Source organism: Jaculus jaculus, chromosome 1 (assembly GCF_020740685.1).
Source record: "Jaculus jaculus isolate mJacJac1 chromosome 1, mJacJac1.mat.Y.cur, whole genome shotgun sequence".
Classification (NCBI taxonomy): Eukaryota; Metazoa; Chordata; class Mammalia; order Rodentia; family Dipodidae; genus Jaculus; species Jaculus jaculus.
This window is the reverse complement of record NC_059102.1, coordinates 125,336,735-125,360,474: the sequence shown is the minus strand read 5'-3', so window position 1 is coordinate 125,360,474 and position 23,740 is coordinate 125,336,735. Positions and strand designations below refer to the sequence as shown.

Sequence of the window (23,740 nt, the reverse complement as noted above, 5' to 3'; positions counted from 1 at the left end):
GAGAGAGATAATGGACATGCCAGGGCCTCTAGCCACTGCAAACAAACTCCAGACGCATGCACCACCATGTGCATCTGGCTTATGTGGGACCTGGAGAATTGAACCTGGGTCCTTAGGCTTCGCAAGCACGCGCATCAACCACTAAGCCATCTCTCCAGCCTCATGTGGGATTTTTTATTTTAAGAGATGGGGACCCTGAACCCTTGCACTCAAGTGATTCTCCTACCTCAGGTTCCTGAGTAATTGTGACAATGGAAGTGTGCCAACATCTCTGGCCTGAATTACTATTACTACTACTACTATTATTATTAGTGGTTTTTTGAAGTAGGGTCTTGCTCTAGTCCAGGTTGACTTGGAATTCACGATGTAGTCTCAGGGAGGCCTCAAACTCACAGTGATCTTTCTACTCTGCCTCCCAAGTACTGGGATTAAAGGCATGCACCACCATACCTGCTATTATTTATTTTTATTTTTGGTCTTTTTGAGGTAGGGTCTCATTCTAGCCCAGGCCGACCTGAAACTCAATTTGTAGTCCCAGGCTGGCCTTGAATTTACAGTGATCCTTCCCCTCTGCCTCCCAAGGGCTGGGATTAAAGGCAGGCACCACCACACCTGGTCACACTCAGCTTTACTTTTCCAATTTTTTTTTAATTTTAATTTTTTTTATTGGCAACTTCTATAATTGTAGACAATATCCCATGATAATTCCTTCCCTTCCCCCACTTTTTCCTTTGAAACCCCACTACCCATCATATCTCCTCCCCCTCTCATTTAGTCTGTCTTTTATTTTCATGTCATCGTCTTTTCCTCCAATTTTTAATTTTTATTTTACTTATTACTTATTTGAGAGAAATAGAGAAAGAGGAAGATTGAGAGACAGAGAGAGAGAGAGAGAGACAGAGAGAGAATGGGTGCCCTAGGACCTCTAGCCACAGTAAACGAACTCCAGATGCATGTGCTACCTTGTGCATCTGGCTTACATGGATACTGGGGAATCGAACCTGGGTCCTTAGGCTTTGCAGGCAAGTGCCTTAATTGCTAAGCTATTTCTCCAGATCTGTTTTTCCAATTTTTATTTATTTATGTGCAAGAAGAGAAAGATAGAAAAAAGAGACAGCTGCTCCAGCTGCTGCAAACAAGCAACAGATGCACAGACCACTTTGTGCATTTGGCTTCACATGGGCACTGGGGAATCAAAATCGGGTTGTCAGGCTTGCAGACAAGCACCTTAACTGCTGAGCCATTTCTCTAGCCCCCAAATATTTTTTTTTTTTTTTTTTTAGTTTTTCGAGGTAGGGTCTCACTCTAGCCCAGGCTGACCTGGAATTCACTATGGAGTCTCAGGGTGGCCTTGAACTCTCGGTGATCCTCCTACCTCTGCCTCCCGAGTCCTGGGATTAAAGGCGTGCGCCACCACGCCCGGCTCCAAATATTTTTAAAACTTTTATTTGTAAGCAGAGAGCAAGAGAGAGAGAAAGAAAGAGAGAGAGAGGGAGAATGGGTACACCAAGGCCTCCAGCCACTGCAAACAAACTCTAGATGCACGTGCCACTGTGCATTTGGCTTTATGTGGGTACTAGGGAACTGAACTCTGGGTCCTTAGGCTTTGCAGGCAAGTGCCTTAACCACTAAGCTATATATCTCTCTGTCTCTCTCTTTAAATTTTATTTATTTACTTACTTGAGAGAGTGAGAGAGAATGGGTGTGCCAGGGCCTCCAGCCACAGCAAAGGAACTTCAGACCCATGGGCCACTTTGTGCATCTAGCTTTATGTAGGTACTAGGGAATCAAACCCAGGTTGCCAGGCTTTGCAGAAAAACACATTAACTGCTGAGCCATCTCTCCAGCCCACATCCATCTTTTTATGTGTGTTCTGGGGAATTGAACTTGGTCATCTCTGGTCCCAGTAGCTTTCAGGCTTAAGGGGCAAGCTCTTAACCCCTGTACCATTTCTCCAGCTCCCCTAAGAATAAATTAACAAAATTGCATCTGAGCAGGGAGTGGTGGCTCATGCCTTTAATCCCAGCACTTGGGAGGCAGAGGTAGGAGGATTGCCATGAGTTCGAGGCCACCCTGAGACTACATAGTGAGTTCCAAGTCAGTTTGGGCTACAGTGAGACCCTACCTCGAAAACCCCCCCCAAAAAAAAAAAGAAAGAAAGAAAGAAAGAAAGAAAGAAATAAATAAATTGTATCTGAACTGGGCATAGTGATGCATGCCTCTAATCTCAGCACTCAGAGCTCAGAGGCAAGAGGATTGCTACAATTTCAAGGGCAGCCTAGTCTACATAGTGAATTCTTTCTTTGTTGTTTGTTTGTTTGTTTGTTTTGAGGTAGGGTTTCCCTCTAGTCCAGGCTGACCTGGAATTCACTATGTAGTCTCAGGGTGGCCTTGAACTCACAGCAATCCTCCTCTCTCCAGTGCTGGAATTAAAGGTGTGCCCCACCACACCTGGCATTATATAGTGACTCCTAGGCCAGCCAGAGGTACCCAGTGAAGCCTTCTCCAAAACAAAACAGAAAAGAAACTGCATTCTTACTGAACATGTGCAGGTTTTTTCCTTGCATCAAGTATTAGAAGTAATTTGGAGATGCTCTAAGGTAGAGGGCAGGGCTGTGTAAGTTACATGCAAACACCATGCCATTATAGATAAGGGACTTAGACATGGATGGGTTTTTGTATTCTTGGTGGGGGGGCCCTGGAGCCAGGCTACTGAGGATACCAAGGGACAGCTAGACATGGTGATATCTTGTCCTGTCTTTCTTCTCCTCCTTCCTCGCCCTCTTCCCTTCCTTTCCATTCCCTTCCATCTACCTTTCCTCTCCTTCTCTCCTCCTTTGTGATATGATTTTACTGGGTATCTCAGACTGACCTTGAACTTAAAATCTTCCTGCCTCAGCCTCCCAAGCATTGAGATGAAGGACACAAGCCGCCGTGTCTAATTTTGGGAGCTTGTCTTTCATCCCGGCCTTGTGCCTTCATCCAGAGATGCTCAGGGCTTGGGGCCGAGCTGAGTCACGGTGGGTGTCAGCTGCTCAGTTAGCGGGAACTGAGATAGGCCATGCTTTCTTTCCCGGGAGCAGTCTCCCATCTGTGCCAAGAGAAGTTAGGCTCAGAACTGTTCTAGAATTGTGTGCCTCTGGTTTCCAACCTGCCTTCTGGAGGTTCTAGCCTCTTAGACTCCTGGTCTCTAACCAGGCGTCCACAGTGGGGGTGTCTAGAATCCCCTAGAGGGGTATGCCATATCTACCATCCAAGGTGGGGTCCCTGCGCCCCTTCTGGTGGTCAGCCCAAGCTCTCTATGCCTCCCCAACTAAATGTCCTGCTGAGGCCAGTACTGTGGCTTCTGTGCTATCAAAGGGGGACAAGAGAAGGCACAGCTGTGTCCTTAGGAACTTGGCAGAGAACAAATTAACACTCCCAAATGACAGAGTGATTCTACCAACCCCTGGGACAGCCAATATGAATATGCGTCCATATGTATACACACTTTTCCCCTTTCCTCCCTCCTTCCCACTTTCCTTTCTTCCATCATCCATCCATCTGTCCAACAGCTAACTACTCCCAGGCTAACTTGGTGCTGGAAGCTGGGGAGATGGTGAGAAACCATGACTGCTCTGCCACCGGCTCTATCCATGCCCCACCTGCAACCTGTCTGTCACTGGTAAGGCCTGTTATAAGCACAAAAAGACAGCTCCCAAAGCCGGGCGTGGTGGCGCACGCCTTTAATCCCAGCACTCAGGAGGCAGAGGTGGGAGGATCACTGTGAGTTCAAGGCCACCCTGAAACTCCATAGTGAATTCCAGGTCAGCCTGAGCTAGAGTGAGACCCTACCTCGGAAAACCAAAAAGCAAAAAAAAAAAAAAAAAAAAAAAAAAAGGCAGCTCCCAGCCCAGGCGCCTTTCTTCTCTTCAGCCTGCTTCTGACAGCCAAGCAAAAGTGCTCATGGGTCCAGCCTATCCCAGAAACCTGGGCTTTGCCATGCCTGTCCCCCAGAGCTGACACACCAACTACCCTTCAGATGGAGGGGAATTCACATCCGCGCCCCCTCTAGAGTCTGTGACAAGAGGGAACGAACCCTGTCCAGTCTCAGGTAGGAGGGGGCGGTTCAGTGCCAGTCGGGCAAGGAACTCATCAGGGTGTTGAAGTGTAGGGTGGGGTTCTAGATGACCACATTTCTTAGCACCATGGACCATAGCAGGTAGTACCCTCCCCCACAGCTCCTCTCAGCTTCCCAGAACAATCTGCCTGGAGTTTCCCGGCTCCCTGCTGTCCCCCACCCCCATCAGTGGGCTTTCCTTCTCCATCTGGCTAAGCATGAGTCAGGGCCTGGCCAGCTCCTCTGCTTAGGGGTGAGCACCCCAAGTTTTCCCGGGAGTGGAGTGAATCAGCAGCTGACCTGGCCTGGCTGCCCAGGGGGTTGTTAGGCAAGACAGCAGCGGAGGAGTGAAGTCAAACTGACGGGAATCAGGCGTTGAGGCACCAGGCCTGTTTCCTGTCTTGAGGTCAGGATGTGACCCTGGGCCTCCTCCCGGAATCCCAGTTCCCGCCTGCCCTTTGGGGAACCAGCGAGATAAAACCCTCAATACTACCTCAACACACAGTCCCACCTCCCAACCAACACGGCTTCCCTGGAGCTACTGGCTGCCATCACTCACCTGCAACTCACCACCTCCACCCCCGGGGAAATCGGAGGGCTCTGGGGCCATGGGAGAGTGGACGGGAAAGACATCACTTTGTGCCAGTCACTGACAAAAGTAGCCATAGGTCAGGAGGAGCCAGGCTGGCTAGGGAGACAGTGCCACCAGGGCTGTCACACCAGCCTGTGTGTGGCCCCGTGCTTCCAGCCTCGTGCCCTTAATCTACTCTCTGGCTAGCCACAGATCCTTCCTCTTCCAATCTCAATCTCTCTCTCCCTCTCCACTTGCTCTCTCTCTCTCTGTTTTGTTTGTTTTGCGAGGTAGGGTTTCACTGCAGCTCAGGCTGACCTGGAATTCACTATTCAGGGTGGCCTCAAACTCACGGCGACCCTCCTACCTTTGCTTCCCAAGGGCTGGGATTAAAGGCTACACCTGGTCTCTTGTAGCCCGTGCTGGCCTTGAATTCCCTATGTAGTCGAGGGTGACCTTGAATTTCTGGTTGCTTCACAAAGTGCTGGGCTTTGTGCATGCTAAGCAAGCACTCTACCACTAAGCCACACCCTCAGCAGCCAGAGCCTTTTCCCTAGGGCTCCTTCCCTCCACATTCCGAGCGTGTGCACCTGTCACCCATAGCCCCTTGCACCCTCCCCATCTCCCATTTCCAATCCCAACCACTCAAATTGTGGGATCGTCCGTGTCTACCTTCCTGGCTCGTGAATGGTTCAAGGGCAGGGCCTGGCTCTGCTTTTTCTCTGTATCCTCAAGTCCACCACAGGCTAGGCACATAACAAACCCCTGGCTAGAACTTGTGGCAGGGGACTGTTGACTGCGGATCCCATTCTTGGAGCCTTCTGGGGAGCCTCCAAGGGAAGCCACAGGCTCCTCAGTGGTCATACCAAGACTGGGCAAGATGATGGGCCCCATCTTTGGCACAAGGACTCCAGGAGCATTACTGGACTGGACCTCAATTAACCTCCCTGAAAATGGGCCTTCAGTCTCCTCTTCTTCTCCTCTGTAGGGTTCAAATTAGTCTGAAGCTTATACTAGTCAGCTAACGTAAGGCTGTTCTCCACACTGAACCCGGCTAGGGTATTTAAAGGTGAGACATGGAGCCTGGGCAGAAGTGATAATAATGACGACCACAGATGTGTACTAAAGCCTCCACTCTGGGCAAGCCCTGTATGCTAGATTTTGCTTGGACTGTCTCACTGCAGCCTCACAGTAACCCTATGAGGTAGGAGCCATTATCATCATCTCCATGTTTTCCATGGGAAGAAAAGGTTCAGACAGGTCACCCGAAGTGAAGCAGCCGTTAGAGGTAAGCCAAAGTTCATTGGGAGGATTGTCTGGCTCTGGAACCTGTGTTATTTATTTTATAGTAGTGTTCTTTTTCTTTTTCAAGGTTAGGGTCTCTAACTCAGGCTAAGAGGGAACTCGTTCTGTAGTCCCAGGCTGACCTCGAACTCATAGCAATCCTCCTCAGTGCTAGGATTAAAGATGTGTGTCACAATGCCAGCATGTTTTTTTTGTTGTTGTTGTTTGTTTGTTTTTTATCCTCCCCCAAGTTAGACCTTATGCAGGCTGATCTGGAATTAGTCTTAGCCTGGCCTCAAACTCACAGCAATCCTCCTACCTCAGTCTCCCAAGTGTTGGGACTAAAGGCATGTGCCACCACACCCAGCCTCCTGAGTGCTGAAATTACGGGCCTGATCCATCACACCTGGCTTTCTTTGTCTTTTGAGATAGGCTCTTCCTATATTGCCCAGGCTGATGTGGAACTCATAGATGCAAGCTATCCTCCTGCCTCGGCCTCCTGAGTAGCTGGGACTATAGGCACGAGCTACAGTGCCTAGCTAGAACCTGTGTTCTTAACCTTCACATTAAGGTCTCATGTCGTATTTCACTGTATCCATTCATACGTGCAGTCATCCATCCATGCCTTCAACTATTATTTGGAAGCAATCTCCTTTAACTGCTACGTCTTCTCTCCAGCCCTCAACTGTTATTTGGAAGATACCAAGTGTTGGTCTAGATTCTACCATCCCATAATTCTTGAGCAAGGCCCTGACTGAGCCCAAGAAAGGTATGAGCAGGTCCACTGTCTGCACACTGTACTATGCAAGGTACAGGTCAGTAGTAGTTGGACCCTGGGTCTCCTGGACTCCACCTCTCTCCACCACCGCCTCAAATGTGTTTTCCTCAGGCTGAAGAAATGGTTTAGTGGTTAAGGTGCTTGCCTGCAAAGCCTAATGACCTAGTTTGACTCCCCAGTACCCACATAAAGCCAAATGTGCAAGTTGGTGCCATGCATCTGGGGTTTGTTTGCAGTGTCTAGAGGCTTAGTGCCCATTCTCTCTCTATGTATATATCCTTCTCTCTCAAATAAATAAGTAAAATATTTTTTCCTCAAAATTTTTTTATTAAAAACCTCCATGATTATAAAAAATATCCTGTGGTATCTTTTCATACGGCAGTGAACTTGGGACGACTCAGAAGGTATTATGGTGCTGACAAGAAGTGACCGCAGTGCTCAGTACTGCAATATCTCTATCACACCTTCCAAGACTCAGGATCTAATGCGGAAGAGGTGGTGGAAAGAATGTAAGAGCCAAAGGAAGGGTAGGACTCCTTACAACGTGCTCCCTGCAGACACAAAATGGCCTGGATATCCATGATCTCACAGTGCCTGACACTACCTACACAAGACCATCATAAGAGGAGGAAAAGATCATGACATCAAAATAAAAGAGACTGATTGAGATGGGGAGGGGATAAGATGGAGAATGGAGTTTCAAAGGGGAAAGTGGGGGGGGGGGGGCATTACCATGGGATATTTTTTATAATCATGGCAGTTGTTAATAAAAATTTGAAAAAAAAACACAAAAAATATATCCCATGGTAATGCCCATGGTAATATTTATTATTATTATTATTACTATTCTGAGAGAGAGAGAGAGAATGGGAGCACCAGGATCTTCAACCTGCTGTGAATGAATTCCCTTGTTTGTGTGCATGTGCAGCATTGAGCACTTGCATCATCGTGTCTGGCTGTGTGGGACCTGGAGATTTGAACATGAGTTCTTAGGCTTCACAGACAAGCACCTTAACCTAACCTCTAAACCATCCCTCCAGCCCATAATTTTTTTTAAAAAACGTGGTTTCCTCAGCACTCTTTGAATCAGAAATCATATGCTTTGTGGGCTGAATTGTCTGGAAGAGGCAGAGGTTCACAGGGAGATTTTGTTGTCACAAACTCTAGGATCCTTGGTCTATGACATGAATTACATGGTACCCATCACTGCCCTCAAATCCCTCCAATTATGTTCACCGCCCATAGATAAAAACCAAGCAGGTCTCTTCCATGTCCCCAGTCCTACTCCAAGGTGAGCTGCGAACCCCGGCCACAAGCTCAGCTCTACCACACTGGTTCCCTCTGTCTCTGCACGCACATTCTCTCCTCCTGCCTTCCACCACCTACTGCACTTCTGAGCACCTGGCCACCTTGTGTGTCCACACGTCCTCCGGGAATCTGCACCTGGGCCCGTAACAGTTGCAGTACCCTTGCCCTGAGCACATCTCCGGGGTCCTGGCTGTCTGTCTACCTACCTGCCCCCATAGACCTGGACACGTGGCAGGGGTCTTCCTGTGACCAGGCCTGCTGTAGAGAGGTCAGGGAATCCCAGTCGTCACCCCCAAAGAGGCCCAGGGCTCAGAACATCAGAACAAACAAAGTAAGCTCACGAGGGCAATCCTATTCTCCACATCATACCAAACTTGAAAAAAAAAATTACAATGCCTATGAAAGCCACATAAAATGTGCTTGTTGCTATCTGTGCATTGGGGGTTATCACAGACCACAGTCCTCATGGCAGGCAGGGCGGTGGGGAGCAGGGCCCCCCCGATATTGGTGGTCTGGGCACCTTCTTATCACTGCACAAACACAAGGAAACTCAACAGTTTTGGGATCCGGCTGACGACAAGTCTACCCTGAACCAGCGATACTAACTCACTCTTAGGGCCTGAGTCCACATCAGACAGGTGTGTCTTGAAGCCCAGGCAGGCCAGTGCCACCTGGACTCCGATACCCACTGGGAAGCCAGGTGGTAGCTTGGCTCTGGAGTCTATGGGAATCTGGGAGGACCTCTGGCCACCCGCACCTGTTTCACCTCTCAAAGGCCAGCCTCAGTTTCCTGAGGGTTCCTTCACTTCCACGAAGCAGGGATGATAGCAGACCCTGGCAGATGGTGCCTTGAGAGGTTTAATACACATAAAATGCTAATTCCCAGCAGACATAGGCTACAGCACAGCACCTAGGATGTCTAGCGAGTATTTAGCACTACTGTTCCTAAGTGCTGGGGCAGTCGGCCGCACGCCTATTGGTGAATGCGTCCCTCAGTCTCCGAGGAAAGCTCCTCTGATTGGTTCAGAGAGTAGCGTTCCCGCCCACCTGTCTGTCAGAGGAAAAGTTGAAGGTGGGCCTCAGGAGGGTGCAATGGGTAGAAGGCTGCAGCTCAAGTGAGGAAATCCCTTCTCCGAGGCCAGCGGTCTAGCATGGAACCATGTCCTCTGAGAAGCCGGGAGAGCCCATCACTGGCTCTCCTGTTCCACCGCCATCCACCCACCTGGCTCTTTTCCACATGGGGTTTGTGGTCTCTCCAGAAAATGTCTGACCATCGGAAAAGCCACCCCTTATAAGCCACAGGACATGTCCGGTCAGTCTCACGGCAGGGACCCTGGTGAGGACTCAGCCACTGCCCCAGCGGCAGCCACAGGAAAGCACTCCTCATCCTATGTCCCGCAGCCTCCGCCTGGGGCCTCGCCTAGCCTGCTACAGCTACTCACATTTGGGAATTCCAGGAAAAGGACATGGACTTGGAGCACAGCGTTGGGGGCCTCAGCCACGCAGCCCTCGGAGACCTGGTTGGTGGTATATGTCACCTCACCCCTCTTGGGGTCCACAGGCTGTAGATCACAGTGGACTTTTTCTGCAAAACCTGTTGGAGAAGCACAGTGGGAAAGAGGGTCAGATAAGAACAAAGTGTGAGGGTGGGATTGCAGCTCAGTGGTAGAACACTCGCCTAACATGGGAAAGGCCCTGCGTTTGATTCCCAGAATAGCAAAATAATAATAATAATAATATTCTCTTTCTTCTATTTATTTTTAAAATGCTTTTATTTATTTATCTGAAAGAGAGAAAAGAGGCAGAGAGAGAGAGAATGGGCACACCTCCTGCCACTGCAAATGAATTCCAGATACATCTAGCTTCATATAGGTACTGGGGAATCGAAACCTGGGTTGTTAGGCTTTGCAGGCAAATGCCTTAACAGCTGAACCATTTCTCCAGCCCCTCTTTTATTTTGCAGTTATTTTAAAAAATATTTTACTGGCCTACGGAGATTGCTCAGTGATTTAAGGTGCTTGCTTAGAAACACTGGTGACCCACGTTCAATTCACCAGTACCCATGTAAAGCTGGACTCATAAAGTGGCATACAGATCTGGAGAACATTTACTGAGGCAAGAGGCCTTGGCACACCATTCTCCCTCTGTCTTCCCATCAAGTAAGTAAATAAAATTATTGTATTATGTTTATGAGACAGAGAGAATGGGTGCACCAAGGCCTCTTGCTGCTGCAAATGGGCTCCAGATACATTGTCATTTTGTGCTTTATGTGGCTTTCTGTGGGGACTGGGAAATCAAACACAGGCCACAGACTTTGCAAGCAGGCACCTTTAATCGCTGAGCCATCTCCTCAAATCTTTTTATTATTTTTTAAATTTTACTTATTTATGAAGAGAGACACAGTATGGGCATACCAGGGCTTCTTGCTGCTGCAAATGAACTCCTGATGCATGTACTACTTTGTGCATGTGGCTCTATGTGGATACTGGGGAACTGAACCAGGGCCAACAGGCTTTGCAAGCAAGAGCCTTTAACTGCTAGAACATTTCCCCAATTCCTCTTTCTTTGTTTCTTCTTCTTTTTTCTTTTGAGGTAGTGTCTTGCTCTAGTCCAGGCTGACCTGGAATTCATTATGTATTCTCTTGAACTCATAGAGATCCTCTTACCTCTGCCTCCTGAGTGCTGGGATTAAAGGCATGCACTACCACACCTGGCCCACTTTCTTCTTCTTTTTTTTAAAATTAATTTATTGGGGGCTGGAGAGATGCTGAGCAGTTTAAGTGCTTCACTGCAAAGACAAAGGACCCAGGTTTGATTCCCCAAGACCCATGTAAGCCAGATGCACAGGTGGCACATGTGTCTGGAGTTTGCAGCAGCCAGAGGCCCTGGTACACCCATTCTCTCTCTCCCTCTCTCTTTCGCTCTCTCTCATATAAATGAATGAATGAATGAATGAATGAATGAATGAATAAATAAAATTTAATTAAATTTTTTAGGCAGGGTTTCATGCAGCCTAGCCTGGCCTTAAACTTGCTATGCAGCCGTAGATGACCTTGGGCTCTTGGTCCTCCTGCCTTCGCTATGTCTAATTACATACACTTTCTGAAGAGTTCGTAGGTATTTGATTTTTAAAAAAATATTGTTATGCATTTGTGAGCAGTGGGGAGGGAGGGAATATGAGTGGCTAGGGCCTCTTGCCTCTGCAAAACAAACTCCAGACACATACCATTTTGTGTATCTGGCTTTACATGAATTCTGGGGGATTTAAACCAGACCATCAGACTTTGCAAACAAGCACGTTTAACTGTTTGAGCCATCTCATCAGCCCTCCTAGGTACTCTGGATGGGCTCCGGCTCAGGCTTCACTGGGTCTTCACTGCTACCCTATGTGGTAGACATCATCATATCTATTCCACAGACGAGAAACTGCAACTTAGTCAGGAAAAGTCTCTTTACCAAGGTCAGCAATGCTACTAGGTAGAAGGGTGACAAATGAATGGCAGGATACAGGTTAAAGCCAAATTTCAGATAAATAACAATTTTTTTTTAAAGTATATGCCAAATAACATACAGAACAGGATGTGGTGGTGCAGATCTTTAATCTCAGAACTCAGTATGCTGAGGTAGGAGGATCGCTGTGAGTTCAAAGGCCAGCCTGAAGCTACAAAGTGAGTTCTAGGTCAACCTGAGCTAGAGTGAGCCTCTGCTTAAAAAAAAAAAAAAAAATTTAAGGGCTGGAGAGATGGCTTAATGGTTAAACGCTTGCCTGTGAAGCCTAAGGACCCCGGTTCAAGGCTGGATTCCCCAGGACCCACGTTAGCTAGATGCACAAGGGGGTGCACGTTTCTGGAGTTCATTTGCAATGGCTGGAGGCCCTGGCACGCCCATTCTGTCTCTCTCTGCCTCTTTCTTTCTCTATCTGTCACTCTCAAATAAATAAAAATAAACAACAAAAAAAATTAAAAAAAGATTTAAGTCAATAAAGTAAAAAATAAACATATATAAATACAGGATATACTTACACTGTGAAAACTTTCATTGTTTCTCTGAAATTCAAAGTATTTTCTATAACTGCATCCATCAACCTTGGACGCCAACCCAGTAGACCTCAAACCTCAAAGCCTATTCAGTCCAAAGAAAGGTGGGATCTGAAGTAAGGAGACAGCCTCTCTCCTGCCTCAAAGGCCCCCCAGGAGGCCTGGTTCTGAGCAGGTTGAGTTTCCTGGCCCCAGAGGCAGGGGTGAGTCAAGAGGCAGCCCAGGTTGGAAGAAGATTATGGAGCAGGCCTCAGCCTGCCCCTGGGCTGCCAGGAAACTCAGGTCCCCAAGGGAGAGGAATGGAATTTCATCCTGACCCAGCAGAGGAGGAAGAGGAAATGAGGCCCCTACACCTCGTCCTAAGGAATGTGCCGGAGGAAGGGGGGCTGCGGAGGAGGGAAAGAGGACAGAGAAGGGGAGACTGTTTGGAAGTTTGTGTCTCCATCTTGTCGCGCTCACTTCCTGTTTTCTTAGAGATCAAAGATGGGCGCGGAGAGACTGGCTTCATGTCCCGCTGACGCCAGCCTAGAGGAGGGGGGCAGGCCAACTAACACGTCCTGAACCCAGGGATGACTGTACCTTAAACTGTACCCCTCACCCACTTTTGCACTCTTGCTGGGCCTAGACCCTAGAGAGGGTTGGAAGATCACTGCCTGTCATCACACCAACACTGTCCCGGAGCTCCATCTTGAGAAGTGGTCGTTGGGACAAGGGTATCCGTTTCCATGGGGACCAAGCCTTATTTTCATCACTCTTGTCCCATCCGGAGTGTGCCAGACACTGCAGTGTGCCTGGGAAATATGGCATTAGGTTCAAAGCAAGGTCCTGGGAGGCAGACCCAACACCTAGTGCTGACTAGCTGTGCGATTTTATGGAAAAATTTCACGGCTGTGGGCTTTAAGCATTCTGGTCTGTAGGCAGGTAGTGAGAAAATAACTCACATGTGAGTTTCTTTGGCATCCTGGGGGACAGCGTGAGGCAGGGATGTGCAGTTCTTACCGGTGGTTTCTTGCCTGCGGTGGCTGTTTCAGAAGTGTTGTCTAAGGGGCTGGGTGGAGTGGTGGGATAAGGCACCTCTGGGAGAGAGGCCACCCTCACGCCAGTAGACACAAGCTGCTTGGCTCTTACCTAATCCAAGCCCTTCCTACGCAGATGAGAGACTGAAGCAGGGGTATGCATGCCCAAATCACACGGAACGTGGCTGGCCAACAGGGTCCCTCTCCCCTCTCCCCGTATAACCCAAGATTTGGCTTGCAGATTGGCACAGCCCCTCTTTCCTTCCCTTCGGACTTTCCCTGCCCTCTCCCCAGACTTCCAGGAACCCCAGTTCCTCCTGGATTGCCGGGGCCGCCTGGGGCCACCTCCTCCATGCCGTCAGCCAGCGGGAGAGGCCACAGGCATGGCCATTATGTAATGATCAGATAACAGGCCAGTCTGGGAGATCAGATAAGAGGCCCATTTATTTTGGGGCCTTTTCGAATCCTGGTCTCCCCCACCCCGCAGACGAGAATGGGGAGACAGGAGGGAGTATGACGCCTGGGCCAGTCTAGCGGAGCCCAAGGCGGGACCAGACCAGCACAAAACAATCCCTTGGCACCAAGGGAAATGCCGGGGCCTCCTGGGACCCATCGAAGGAGGCGCCGCTTGGGGCCTGGGTGACCAGGCCTCCTGAGTGAGAAACCCCGGAGACTCCTCCCCACCCACAAGCACAGGGTGTCAGACAGGCAGTCCCCATCCCATTACCCTCCCTCTTCCCCCCACCTCCCCCAGCGCCTCCGCCATACACACACCATGGTTATTGCAAACTCCTAGAGGACATCAAGAATAAAAGTCAAGAGAAGTAGCTCTGGAGGCAGATGGCCAGAGACACCTACCAGCTCAGATGGTTGACATGAGCAACAGCCAACCTTTCTGAGCCCCATCCTGAATAAGCTGAGGACTGCGGAATTCCCCAGGCCTCAGTTTCCCCATTTGCAGACGCTCCCATCATCCCTGGGAACAGAAGTACAGAAGGCTTTACACGAGTTAATCCTTGGGTCCTCACTGTGGCCCTTGGAGGTGGGCAGTTGTCATGCCCATTTTATTTAATTATTTAATCTTAAAATATTCATTTGAAAGTTGGGCACGCCTTTAATCCCAGCACTCGGGAGGCCGAGGTAGGAGGATCACCGTGAGTTCAAGGCCACCCTGAGACTACAGAGTGAATTCCAGGTCAGCCTGGGCTAGAGTGAGACCCTACCTCGAAAAACTAAAAAAAAAAAATTTGAGAGAGAAGAGAGTGAAGGAGAGAGAGAATGGGTACGCCAGAGCCTAATGCCGCTGCAAATACATTCCCGATGGAGGCTTCACAAGTAAGTGCCTTTAACCACTGAGATCACTCTCCAGCCCCTGTTATGCCCATTTTACAAATAGCAAGTGAAGTTAAAAGAGTTTGCCCCAGGAGGTTCAGCTACTCAGTGGCAGGATCTGAACTTGAACACTGGGGTCCAGCTCTAGCACCCAGCATGCACTGTGTGGGCTCTGTGCCACCTAATGTACAGGAAGTCAGTCAGTCTGATGCAGTAACCCATGTCAAGTACCTGGTACGCATAGTAGCTATGAATCTTATTTTATTTTTAAAAATATTTTACTTGTTTATTTGAGGGAGGGAAAAAGATAGAGAGAGGGAGAGAATGGGTGCACCAGGGCTTCCAGCCACTGCAAACAAACTCCAGATGCGTGTGCTACCTTGTACATCTGGCTTACGTGGGTCCTGGGGAATTGAACGGAGGTCCTTTGGCTTTGCAGGCAAGCGCCTTAATGGCTAAGCCATCTCTCCAGCCCTGTGAATATTATTTTATTTAACACTTTTTTAAAAATATTTTTTGCTGTTGTTTTCCAGGCAGGGTCTCACTTTAGCCCAGGTTGACTTTGGAACTCCCTCTGTAGCCCAGGCTGGCTTCAAATTCATGGTGATCCTCCTACCTCAGCCTCCCCAGTATGAGTCCTAGGATTATAGGTGTGAGCCAGCACACCTGGCTGGTGAATACTAATTTGTAACACCAGAGATGGTTTCTGACCAAGTCTTCTTCGCTTATCCCATCACCCACCCTTGACTGAGGAAAAGATGATGGTTCCCCTGGTGCTCATTACCCCCCCATTACCCTCAGGGCCAAGTTCACACATTCAGCCTCATGAACAGGGGGATATGGGAGCAGGTGTGTCGGGGGGTGATGCCAAAGGTTCCCATCCTAATTCTTCCACCTTCCAGCTTCCTTTCCACACCTCGCCGTTACGGTCTGTGATGCAGGGTTGTGGCACTGGTGATACCGTCCTCATGGAGCTGGTAAGCACGTTCCTAGAGTGACGCTTGTACTGTGACAAGCCTGCTCCTGACGAATGGGTGACTGTGCTGCCCAGTCCCTGCAAGAGGGAACTTGTCCTCCAAACATAGCTCACTCCCTGCCTTTGCCAGACTCTTAGATGAGTGGCCACCTGAAACTGGCCACATAGCCAACTTCTTTCTACTCATTCTTCACATCCATTATGTGTTTAGGGGTGTAACTCAGTTGGTAGAGTGCTTACCTGGCATGCACAGAGCCCTGGGCTGAAGCCCCAGAACTGCGTAAACCCGGCATGGTGAGGCATGCCTGTAAACCCAGGCCTCAGGAAGTTGAGACAGGAGGATCAGAAATTCAGGGTCATCCTCGGCTACATATAGAGCTCAAATTTGAGGCCAGTGTGGGCTACATGAGACCTTGTCTCAACAAACTAAAAGCAAGGCCAGGCGTGGTGGCGCACGCCTTTAATCTCAGCACTCGGGAGGCAGAGGTAGGAGGATGACTGTGAGTTAGAGGCCACCTTGAACTATATAGTGAATTCCAGGTCAGCCTGAGTTAGAGTGAGACCCTACTTTGAAAAAAAAAAAAAAAGAGAGAAGAAAAAGAGTCAGGCATGGTGGCACACACCTTTAGTACCAACAGGCCGAGGTAGAAGCCTTAGACTACATGTAAATTCCAGGCCATGCTGTGCTAGAGCAAGAGTCTACCTCAAAAATAAAAGGAAGATGCTGGGTGTGGTGGCACACGCCTTTAATCCTAGCACTCGGGAGGCAGAGGTGGGAGGATTGCCGTGAGTTCGAGGCCACCCTGAGACTCTATAGTGAATTCCAGGTCAGCCTGCGCTACAGTGAGACCCTACCTCGAAAAACAAAATAAATAAATAAATAAAATAAATAAAAGGAAGAGGGGATGGAGAGATGGCTTAGTGGTTAAGGCACTTACCTGAAAAGCTTAAGGACCCAGGTGTGATTCCCCAGGACCCACATAAGCCAGATGTACAAGGTGGCACATGTGTCTGGAGTTGTTTGCAGTGGCTGGAGGCCCTGGTGTGCTCATTCTCTCTCTCTACCTGCCCCCTCCAATAAATAAATAAATAAAATATTTTTTAAAACTTAAGAGAAGAAAAAAAAATACTCTAAAAATCTCATTTAGCAGATGCCTTTTTCATATATATTTATATATATACATTTACACATATATGTATATTTATTTATTTATTTATTTATTTATTTATTTATTTGAGAGAGAGAAAAAGAGGCAGATAAAGAGAATGGGTGCACCAGAGCCTATACCTACTGTAAACAAACTCCAGATGCATGTGCCACCTTGTGCAGCTGGCTTATGTGGACACTGGGGAATTGAACCTGGGTCCTTAGGCTTCACAGGGTAGTACCTTAACTACTAAGCCATCTCTCCAGCCCAGATGTCTCCTTTCTTAGCTGCTTGGGTGTCACATATATTCCCATAGGATTTTGTTGCTATTGCATTTATGTTTGATAGTTTACTGTTTTGTAGTGGGGAAAATTTTTTTAACTTTATTTTATTTGGTTTTCCAAGGTAGATTCTCACTCTAGTCCAGGGTGGCCTAGAATTCACTCTGCAGTTTCACACTGGCCTTGAACTCATGACATTCCTCCTACCTCAGCCTTCTCAGTGCTGAGATTAAAAGTGTACACCACCATACCTGTCTGATTTTTAATTTTTTTAAATTTATTTTTGATGTAAGCCCAACAGACTAGTTTCCCCTTCTTTTTTTATGCAAGAGAGTGAAAGCAAGAGTGAGAGAGAGAGAGAGCATTGGCACATCAGGGCCTCCAGCCGCTGGAATTGAACCCTAGTTGCGTGCGCCACCTTGTGTGCATGTGTGACCTTGCTTGCATGCGTCACCTTGTGTGTCTACTCTACATGGGACCGGGAAAGTCAAACATGGGTCCTTATGCTTTGCAGACAAGTGCCTTAACCACTAAGCCATCTCTCCAGCCCTGGTTTTAAATTTTTTTTTTTTTCCTGGTTTTAAATTTTTGACTCAGGGTCTCACTGTAGCTCAGACTGGCCTCAAACCCATGGTGATCCTCTTCTCCTATCTGTCTCTCCAAGTGCTGGGAACGCAGGCACGAACCACTATGCCCAACTCGGTCTTGTTTTGTTGAGGCAGGGTCCTGTGTAGACTGTGCTAGCCCTTGTACTCACTATGTAGTGGAGGCTAACCTTGAACTCCTGACCCTCCTGCCTTAGGCTCCTGAGCTCTGGGATAACAGCCGTGGGCTGCAAGACCTGGCAGCAGTGTGTGTTCTTTTGCTTCACCAATGTGTCTGCCCATCAAGAACCATGAGTCTCTTTAGGCCTGAAAAGGGTCCAGTCCTTCATGTCCCTATCACTCATCCTGGGGCCCAGGCAAGATGTAGGCCTGCCTCTACCTTGCTGGATGACTGGCCCCTCCACCACACCGAGACTCATTTTCCCCATGGGGATGGGAGATGATGGTGGAGAGAACCTGGTCCAAGTTCTATGGAAATCTGGGCTTGGAACAGGCAGTTTAGGGTGGAAATATGGACTCATCACTTGTTGAGAACCTGGATGTCTTCATCTGGACACTGGACCTGACATACCAAGGACACAGGGTGATTGTTTTTCTCTTGCCCAGATCTGTCCTCAGCCGTGAAGCGAATGGAGCAGGTCTGCCCTCCTAGGACACAGCACGACCCACGTGTGACACTGAGCAAGTCCCTCTGCCTCTCTGGCTCATAGTGTCACCATCTATCTGACTGAGGTGAGGTCATGACCTCACCAATCCCGGGAGTCACTCGGTCTGACTGACACCACTCCTGTCCCATCCTTTTCCCTTCTAGAAAATGGGAAAGTGCTGAGATATGGCCTTGGCTTGATGGCTCTTTATGGTCTCTGTCCCCAGTCCCCTCCACAGTGAGTCCCAGGTCCCTGCCTAGGTGCTTGGCAGCATCGAGGCTCCAAGTCACATCCCTACCCTGGCCTCAGGCAAATGATCACCCACAGTTCAGAAACACTAATCTATTCCGGCCACTCAGCTCCAGCCGTGAGTCCCAGCATTCCTGCTTCTGGCTGCTGTCTCCAAATGAAATAAGCCAAAAAGCAGGAAAAGGTGTGTGCACTAAAAACACGCATCAAGGTGGTACTTACAACTAGAGCAAAAGGGAAAACCACCTCAGCAGTCAACAGTAAGGGATTCACCATTCAAAAGATGGTACAGAGATGTGGCAGAATATTCCAGAATGGCAAAAGAGCTGTTATAGAGTCCACATGGGGACATGGAAATATTCTAGGACATAAGATGAATCCACAAGATTTCTAAATATCCATGTACCTGCACTAAAATTACCTCGAAAAATCCGGGCGTGGTGGCACCTGCCTTTAATCCCAACACTCAGGAGGCCGAGGTAAGAGGATCACTGTGAGTTCGAGGCCACCCTGGGACAACAGAGAGAGTTCTAGGTCAGCCTGGGCTAGAGTGAGACCCTACCTCAAAAAACAAAACAAGCTGGGCACGGTGGCACATGCCTTTAATCCCAGCACCTGGGGGACTAAGGTAGGAGGATTGCTGTGAGTTTGAGGCCAGTCTGAGATTAATTCCAGATAAGCCTGCACTACAGCAAGACCCTACCTTGAGGGGGCAAAAAAGTGCTGGCATGGTGACGCACACCTTTGATCCCAGCACAAACTAAACAAAACAAAATTACCTTGAAAAGTTAGACAAAGATCAAAAAAGCAGCTGACTAGTGGCTGACAGTCCTGGGAGGTTTCTGTGTTTGTTGGCAATATTGGGGATTGAACCTACAATCTTGTACATGCCAGACAAACACTACTACTGAGCTATATCCTCAGCTGAAATATAGGAGTTTTGAAGTAATTTTTTTTCTCTTATTTCTTTTATTTTTCACTCTGTGTCTTTCTTTTATGTGCTTTCTGTTGTTAATTGTTTTAAAATATTTCTTTTTTTTAAAATTAATTTATTTGAGAGAGAGAGAAAGGCAGGCAGACAGAGAGAGAGAGAGAGAGAGAGAGAGAAAATGGGTGTGCCAGGGCCTTCAGCCATTGCAAACGAACTCCAGATGCATATGCCACCTTGTGCATCTGGGTTATGTTGGTTCTAGGCAGTTAAACCTGGGTCCTTTGGTTTTGTAGGCAAGTGCCTTAACCACTAAGTCATCTCTCCAGCCCTTGTTATTGTTTTTGAAACAAGGTCTCATGTACTCAAGCTTGCTATGTAGCTGAGAATGACCTTGAACTTCTGATCCTTCTGCCTCGACCTCTTGAGTGCTGGGACTGCATACATGCACCATCACACCTGGCCTCTTTTCTCTTCTCTTCCTTTCCCTTCTCTTCTCTTCTCTTCTCTTCCCTCTGTCCCCTCCCTTCCCCTCCTCTCTTCTTCAATCTCCTCTTTTTTACAATACTTGGGCGGAATCCAAAAGCCTCCTGCCTGCCATGCATGTGCTCTGCCACTGAGCTACAAGCCCATCCTCCTCTCTCATCTATTTCTTTGAGGGGTAAACATATGGTTAAGTAGCTCTTCAAAAGTCTCTACACACATGCTCTTTAAAGCAATTCCATGACAGAAGAATTAGAAATTCTCTTAGAGAAAACCCCACACTGGAGAATAGTTACACTGAATGCACATCCTTCCAGAATTTTCTCTGTGCAAACTGCAACATCACCCTTTTATTAGTATTGAAATGGATGCTGTTTGGGGTCCTAATGATGTGTCCCAAGCATTCTGTTCATAGTAGTAATGTACGGAGCCATGTGTTTCATGGTACCTGCTGGGCAACGTTCCACAGTGTCATGAGCTCTGTTGACGATGGACATTAAGGTGGCATCTGCTTATTGGGGTTTTGTTTACAGGTACAGGCCACATATCTTTGCACAAGTAACACAAGTAACTCTCATTATGACTTTTTTTTTTTGAGACAGGGTCTGGCTAGGTAGCCTAGGTTGGTCTTTAACCTATTCTGTAGTAGTCTAGGCTGGCCTAGAACTCATAATGATGATCCTCCAGTCTTAGCCTCTCAAGTGCTGAGATTATAGACATCTGGCTTAGGGCTGACATTTTGTTTTGTGCCCCCCCCCCCCCAGGGGTAAGGTCTCACTCTAGCCCAGGCTGACCCGGAACTCACTCTGTAGCCCCAGACTGGCCTAGAACTCACAGCAATCCTCCTACCTCAGCTTCTGTAGTGATAGGGTTAAAAGAGATAACTTTTCAAGCAAAAAGTTATGCATAAATTCAGAAAAATTTACCAAGTTGTACCCCAGAGGAGTAGGGCCATCCTACCCCCTTGTATCTGGAAATGAGGGTGTCTGTGTCACTGCCATGTCACCCCTTCATGAGTAATGGCAGTGACCTGTGGCCATGGGTGTTGGACCAGTGCCTATCCATGCCGGGCAAGCAGGGGGATGCATTTCTAGTTCATCTACCTGCATTAAAATTACCTTGAAAAAGCCAGCTATGGTGGCGCATGCCTTTAATTCAAGGCCAGCCTGAGACCACGTAGTGAATTCCAGGTCAGCCTGGGCTACAGCGAGACTTTACCTCAAAAAAAAAAAAAAAAAAAAAAAAGTAAATAGGGCTGGAGAGATGGCTTAGCAGTTAAGGCTCTTGCTTGCAAAGCCAAAGGACCCAGGCTCGATTCCCTAGGCATGCATAATCCCAGATGTACAAGGTGGCACATGCGTCTGGAGTTTGTTTGCAGTAGCTAGAGGCCCTGGCATGCCCATTCTTTCTCTGTCTCTCTCAAACAAACAAACATTACTCTTCTTTAAAAAATAAGCAAACAAAGCTGGGCATGGTGGCACACACCTTTAATCCCAACACTCGGGAGGCAGAGGTAAGAGGATCACCATGAGTTCAAGGCCACCCTGAGAATATAGAGTGAATTCCAGGTCAGTCTGGGCTAGAGTGAGACCCTATCTTGAAAAACAAACAAAAAATAATAATAATAAATAAATTATAATAATAAATAAATAAAATAAGCAAGCAAATAAGCAAATAACTCATGTCTAAATGTATATACTTTTTTGGGCAGTGTTTGCAATTGAACCCAGTTCCTTGTATATGCTAGCTGAACCCTCTACCTCTGAGCTTCTCTCAGTCCTAATTATCTATATCTACCTATCTGTCTGTCTGTCTATCTATCTATTATCTATCATCTGTATACACACACACACACACACACACACGCACACACACACACACACACACACACGCACACACACACATATGTTATCAGAACTCATTACTTCTTAATTATTGTATCCCATTTACTATCATCTATACCCTTGAGGTTGTTTGTGCCTCATGCCTGTGGGGAGATATAAGATTGCCATGTGCTTATAATTCCCAGGTCCAAGTCTGAGGGGCTAATGGCTTGAAATCTGCTGAGAGAATACTAATACCACCAAAATCCACAGGCCTGTGAATCAGGCATGCCCTTGTCACCTAGGCGCCCACACCCTGCCTTCCATCCTATAAACCAGATCCTAAGGATTTGCACGGCTATCTCTAGTGACCAAGAAAAAGCCGGCATAGAGCCCTGTCTGGGTCCAGGGGTTAGTGTCTGTGATTGGACTTGGAGGGTCAGGGCCTCCATTTTCTCTTCTGGGAAGTGGGGTGATGGCGGCAGCCATCTTGCAGGGTAACACATGGCTAGGGGTAAGTGTCCCGAGGAGTTGCAGGCCTGAAGTCAAATCCCTGCTAAGTCACTCAATGCCTCAGACTCAGTTTCCGGTCTACCAGTGAAGTGGCAGCGAGAGTTTTAGAGATCGCCGGGTCAGAGACTTAAATGCTGGCAGTGCCCTTGCTGCTGCTGTCCCTGACCCCTTCCTCCCCACACTCAGGGCTCCTGGCTGCGTGCTCTCACCCTTAAGGAACCCCTTGGATATGCAGGTGGGCTGGCGGGTGTCCACAGGGCAGGCCGGTGGCCGGATGTGGCCGAGGAGCAGGCCCAGCAGAGACGCACACTGAGTGACCTTGGGGTCCGCGGTGTCTCTCTTCTGGTCAGTTTCGAAAGTCAGCATAGGTCATGATCCTTCAACGCTCCAAGCTGAGGAGCCCCATAAAACCCCTAACTTAGCTCAGCAGCCCTCTGAAGGAGGGGGACAGAAGTGGGGCAGAGCACACAGTCTTTGTAGATTCAATGGGGTCCAAAGCCCGGGAAAAAAAAAATGGAAGAATTTGAAGCTAGTAACAAAACAATAATAACACAGAAACCCCCGGGATGAGCATGATCTTATCACTGGCCTTCACTGTAGCATCTCCTTGTTCAGAAACTCAAAAGTCATTCCCTCAAGATCATAGGACAAAGAGACAATGAAGTGAGAGCTAAGCCCAGAACCCAAATTCCTCTGTGCCCAGAGAGGGTGGGGAACACTTTCAAGACTGCACAGCCTTCTGGTACCTAGGCTTCTTGGGGAGATAGCTGAGCATAGCTGGGAAGATGGCAGTCAGGTGCCCAGAATGAAATAAATAGTTCGTCTCACTTTACCATAGCTTTCTAATGTAATCCCACATCCATTAGTCCCAGCAAACGGGCTGCTTGGTGATCCCTGACATCTCAGGCTATGAGCTCAGGACACAGGGATGAGATCAGAGACAACTGGACCTGGTCTGAACATTGACGGCCATGTGTCCCCACCCCAGGTCCTTGGACACTTACTTGTGGGCCCGAGACTGCAGACAGCCAGCAGCAGGGCAATGGCCAGGGGGAGCTTGCCACGGTCCATGCTGTCCACCCGGGAGTCTGTGCGCTGGGCCTTATCCAGTGTCCAGAGGCAGGGCGGCGGGTGGGTGCCGGGGCCGGCGTGGGCTCGCACGGGGACCTGAGGGGAGCAGGCGGCCGGAGAGACGACGTCCCTGCTCCAGCCTTCTAGGGTGGCGGCCAAGGGATCAGGAGAAGTGGGCAGAGGACTCACAGCCGGGCTGGGGTCTCTAGTGGGCGGACGGCTGGGAGAGGGCTCTGGGCTCCTGTGGACAGCGACGGGCTACAGTCCTGGCCTGGAGATGGGACACAGACAGAGGCTGGGGTCTGACCTTCACGGCAGGGAGCTCAGCTCATCCAGCCCGGCCCAGAGAGGCAGGAAATGCGCTTCCTTAGAGAAGGGGCTGGGCCAGGCTGCCTGCCAGGCGGGTAGAGGAAGTGCCACAGGCTTTGTCGCTGGGTGGGGGGGCCCTGAGATGGGGGAGGCAGGGTGGGAGGGCCCCAGCTGCCGGCCTGTCAACCATGCACCCCACTCTTGAGCCGCCCTCTCCAAGGCTGATCAGTGGAGGGTGCATAGGGAGGTCTTCCAGGGGGCCAGACCTTGGCTGAAGCCATT

General features: G+C 48.7%; 1 protein-coding gene across 1 annotated transcript in view; it reads right to left on the bottom strand.

Moving 5' to 3' along the window:
- Eng (endoglin) overlaps positions 1–23,513 on the bottom strand; it is a 51,233-nt gene extending 27,720 nt beyond the window's left edge. Inside the window, exons 1-2 of the mRNA XM_045148736.1 lie at positions 23,083–23,513; positions 9,483–9,634 (exon numbers count right to left, since the gene is read on the bottom strand). Of these exons, the coding sequence (XP_045004671.1) occupies positions 9,483–9,634; positions 23,083–23,149 (219 nt within the window). The 5' untranslated portion in view covers positions 23,150–23,513. The remainder of the gene's footprint in view (positions 1–9,482; positions 9,635–23,082) is intronic.
- Between the last annotated feature and the right edge of the window lie 227 nt (positions 23,514–23,740).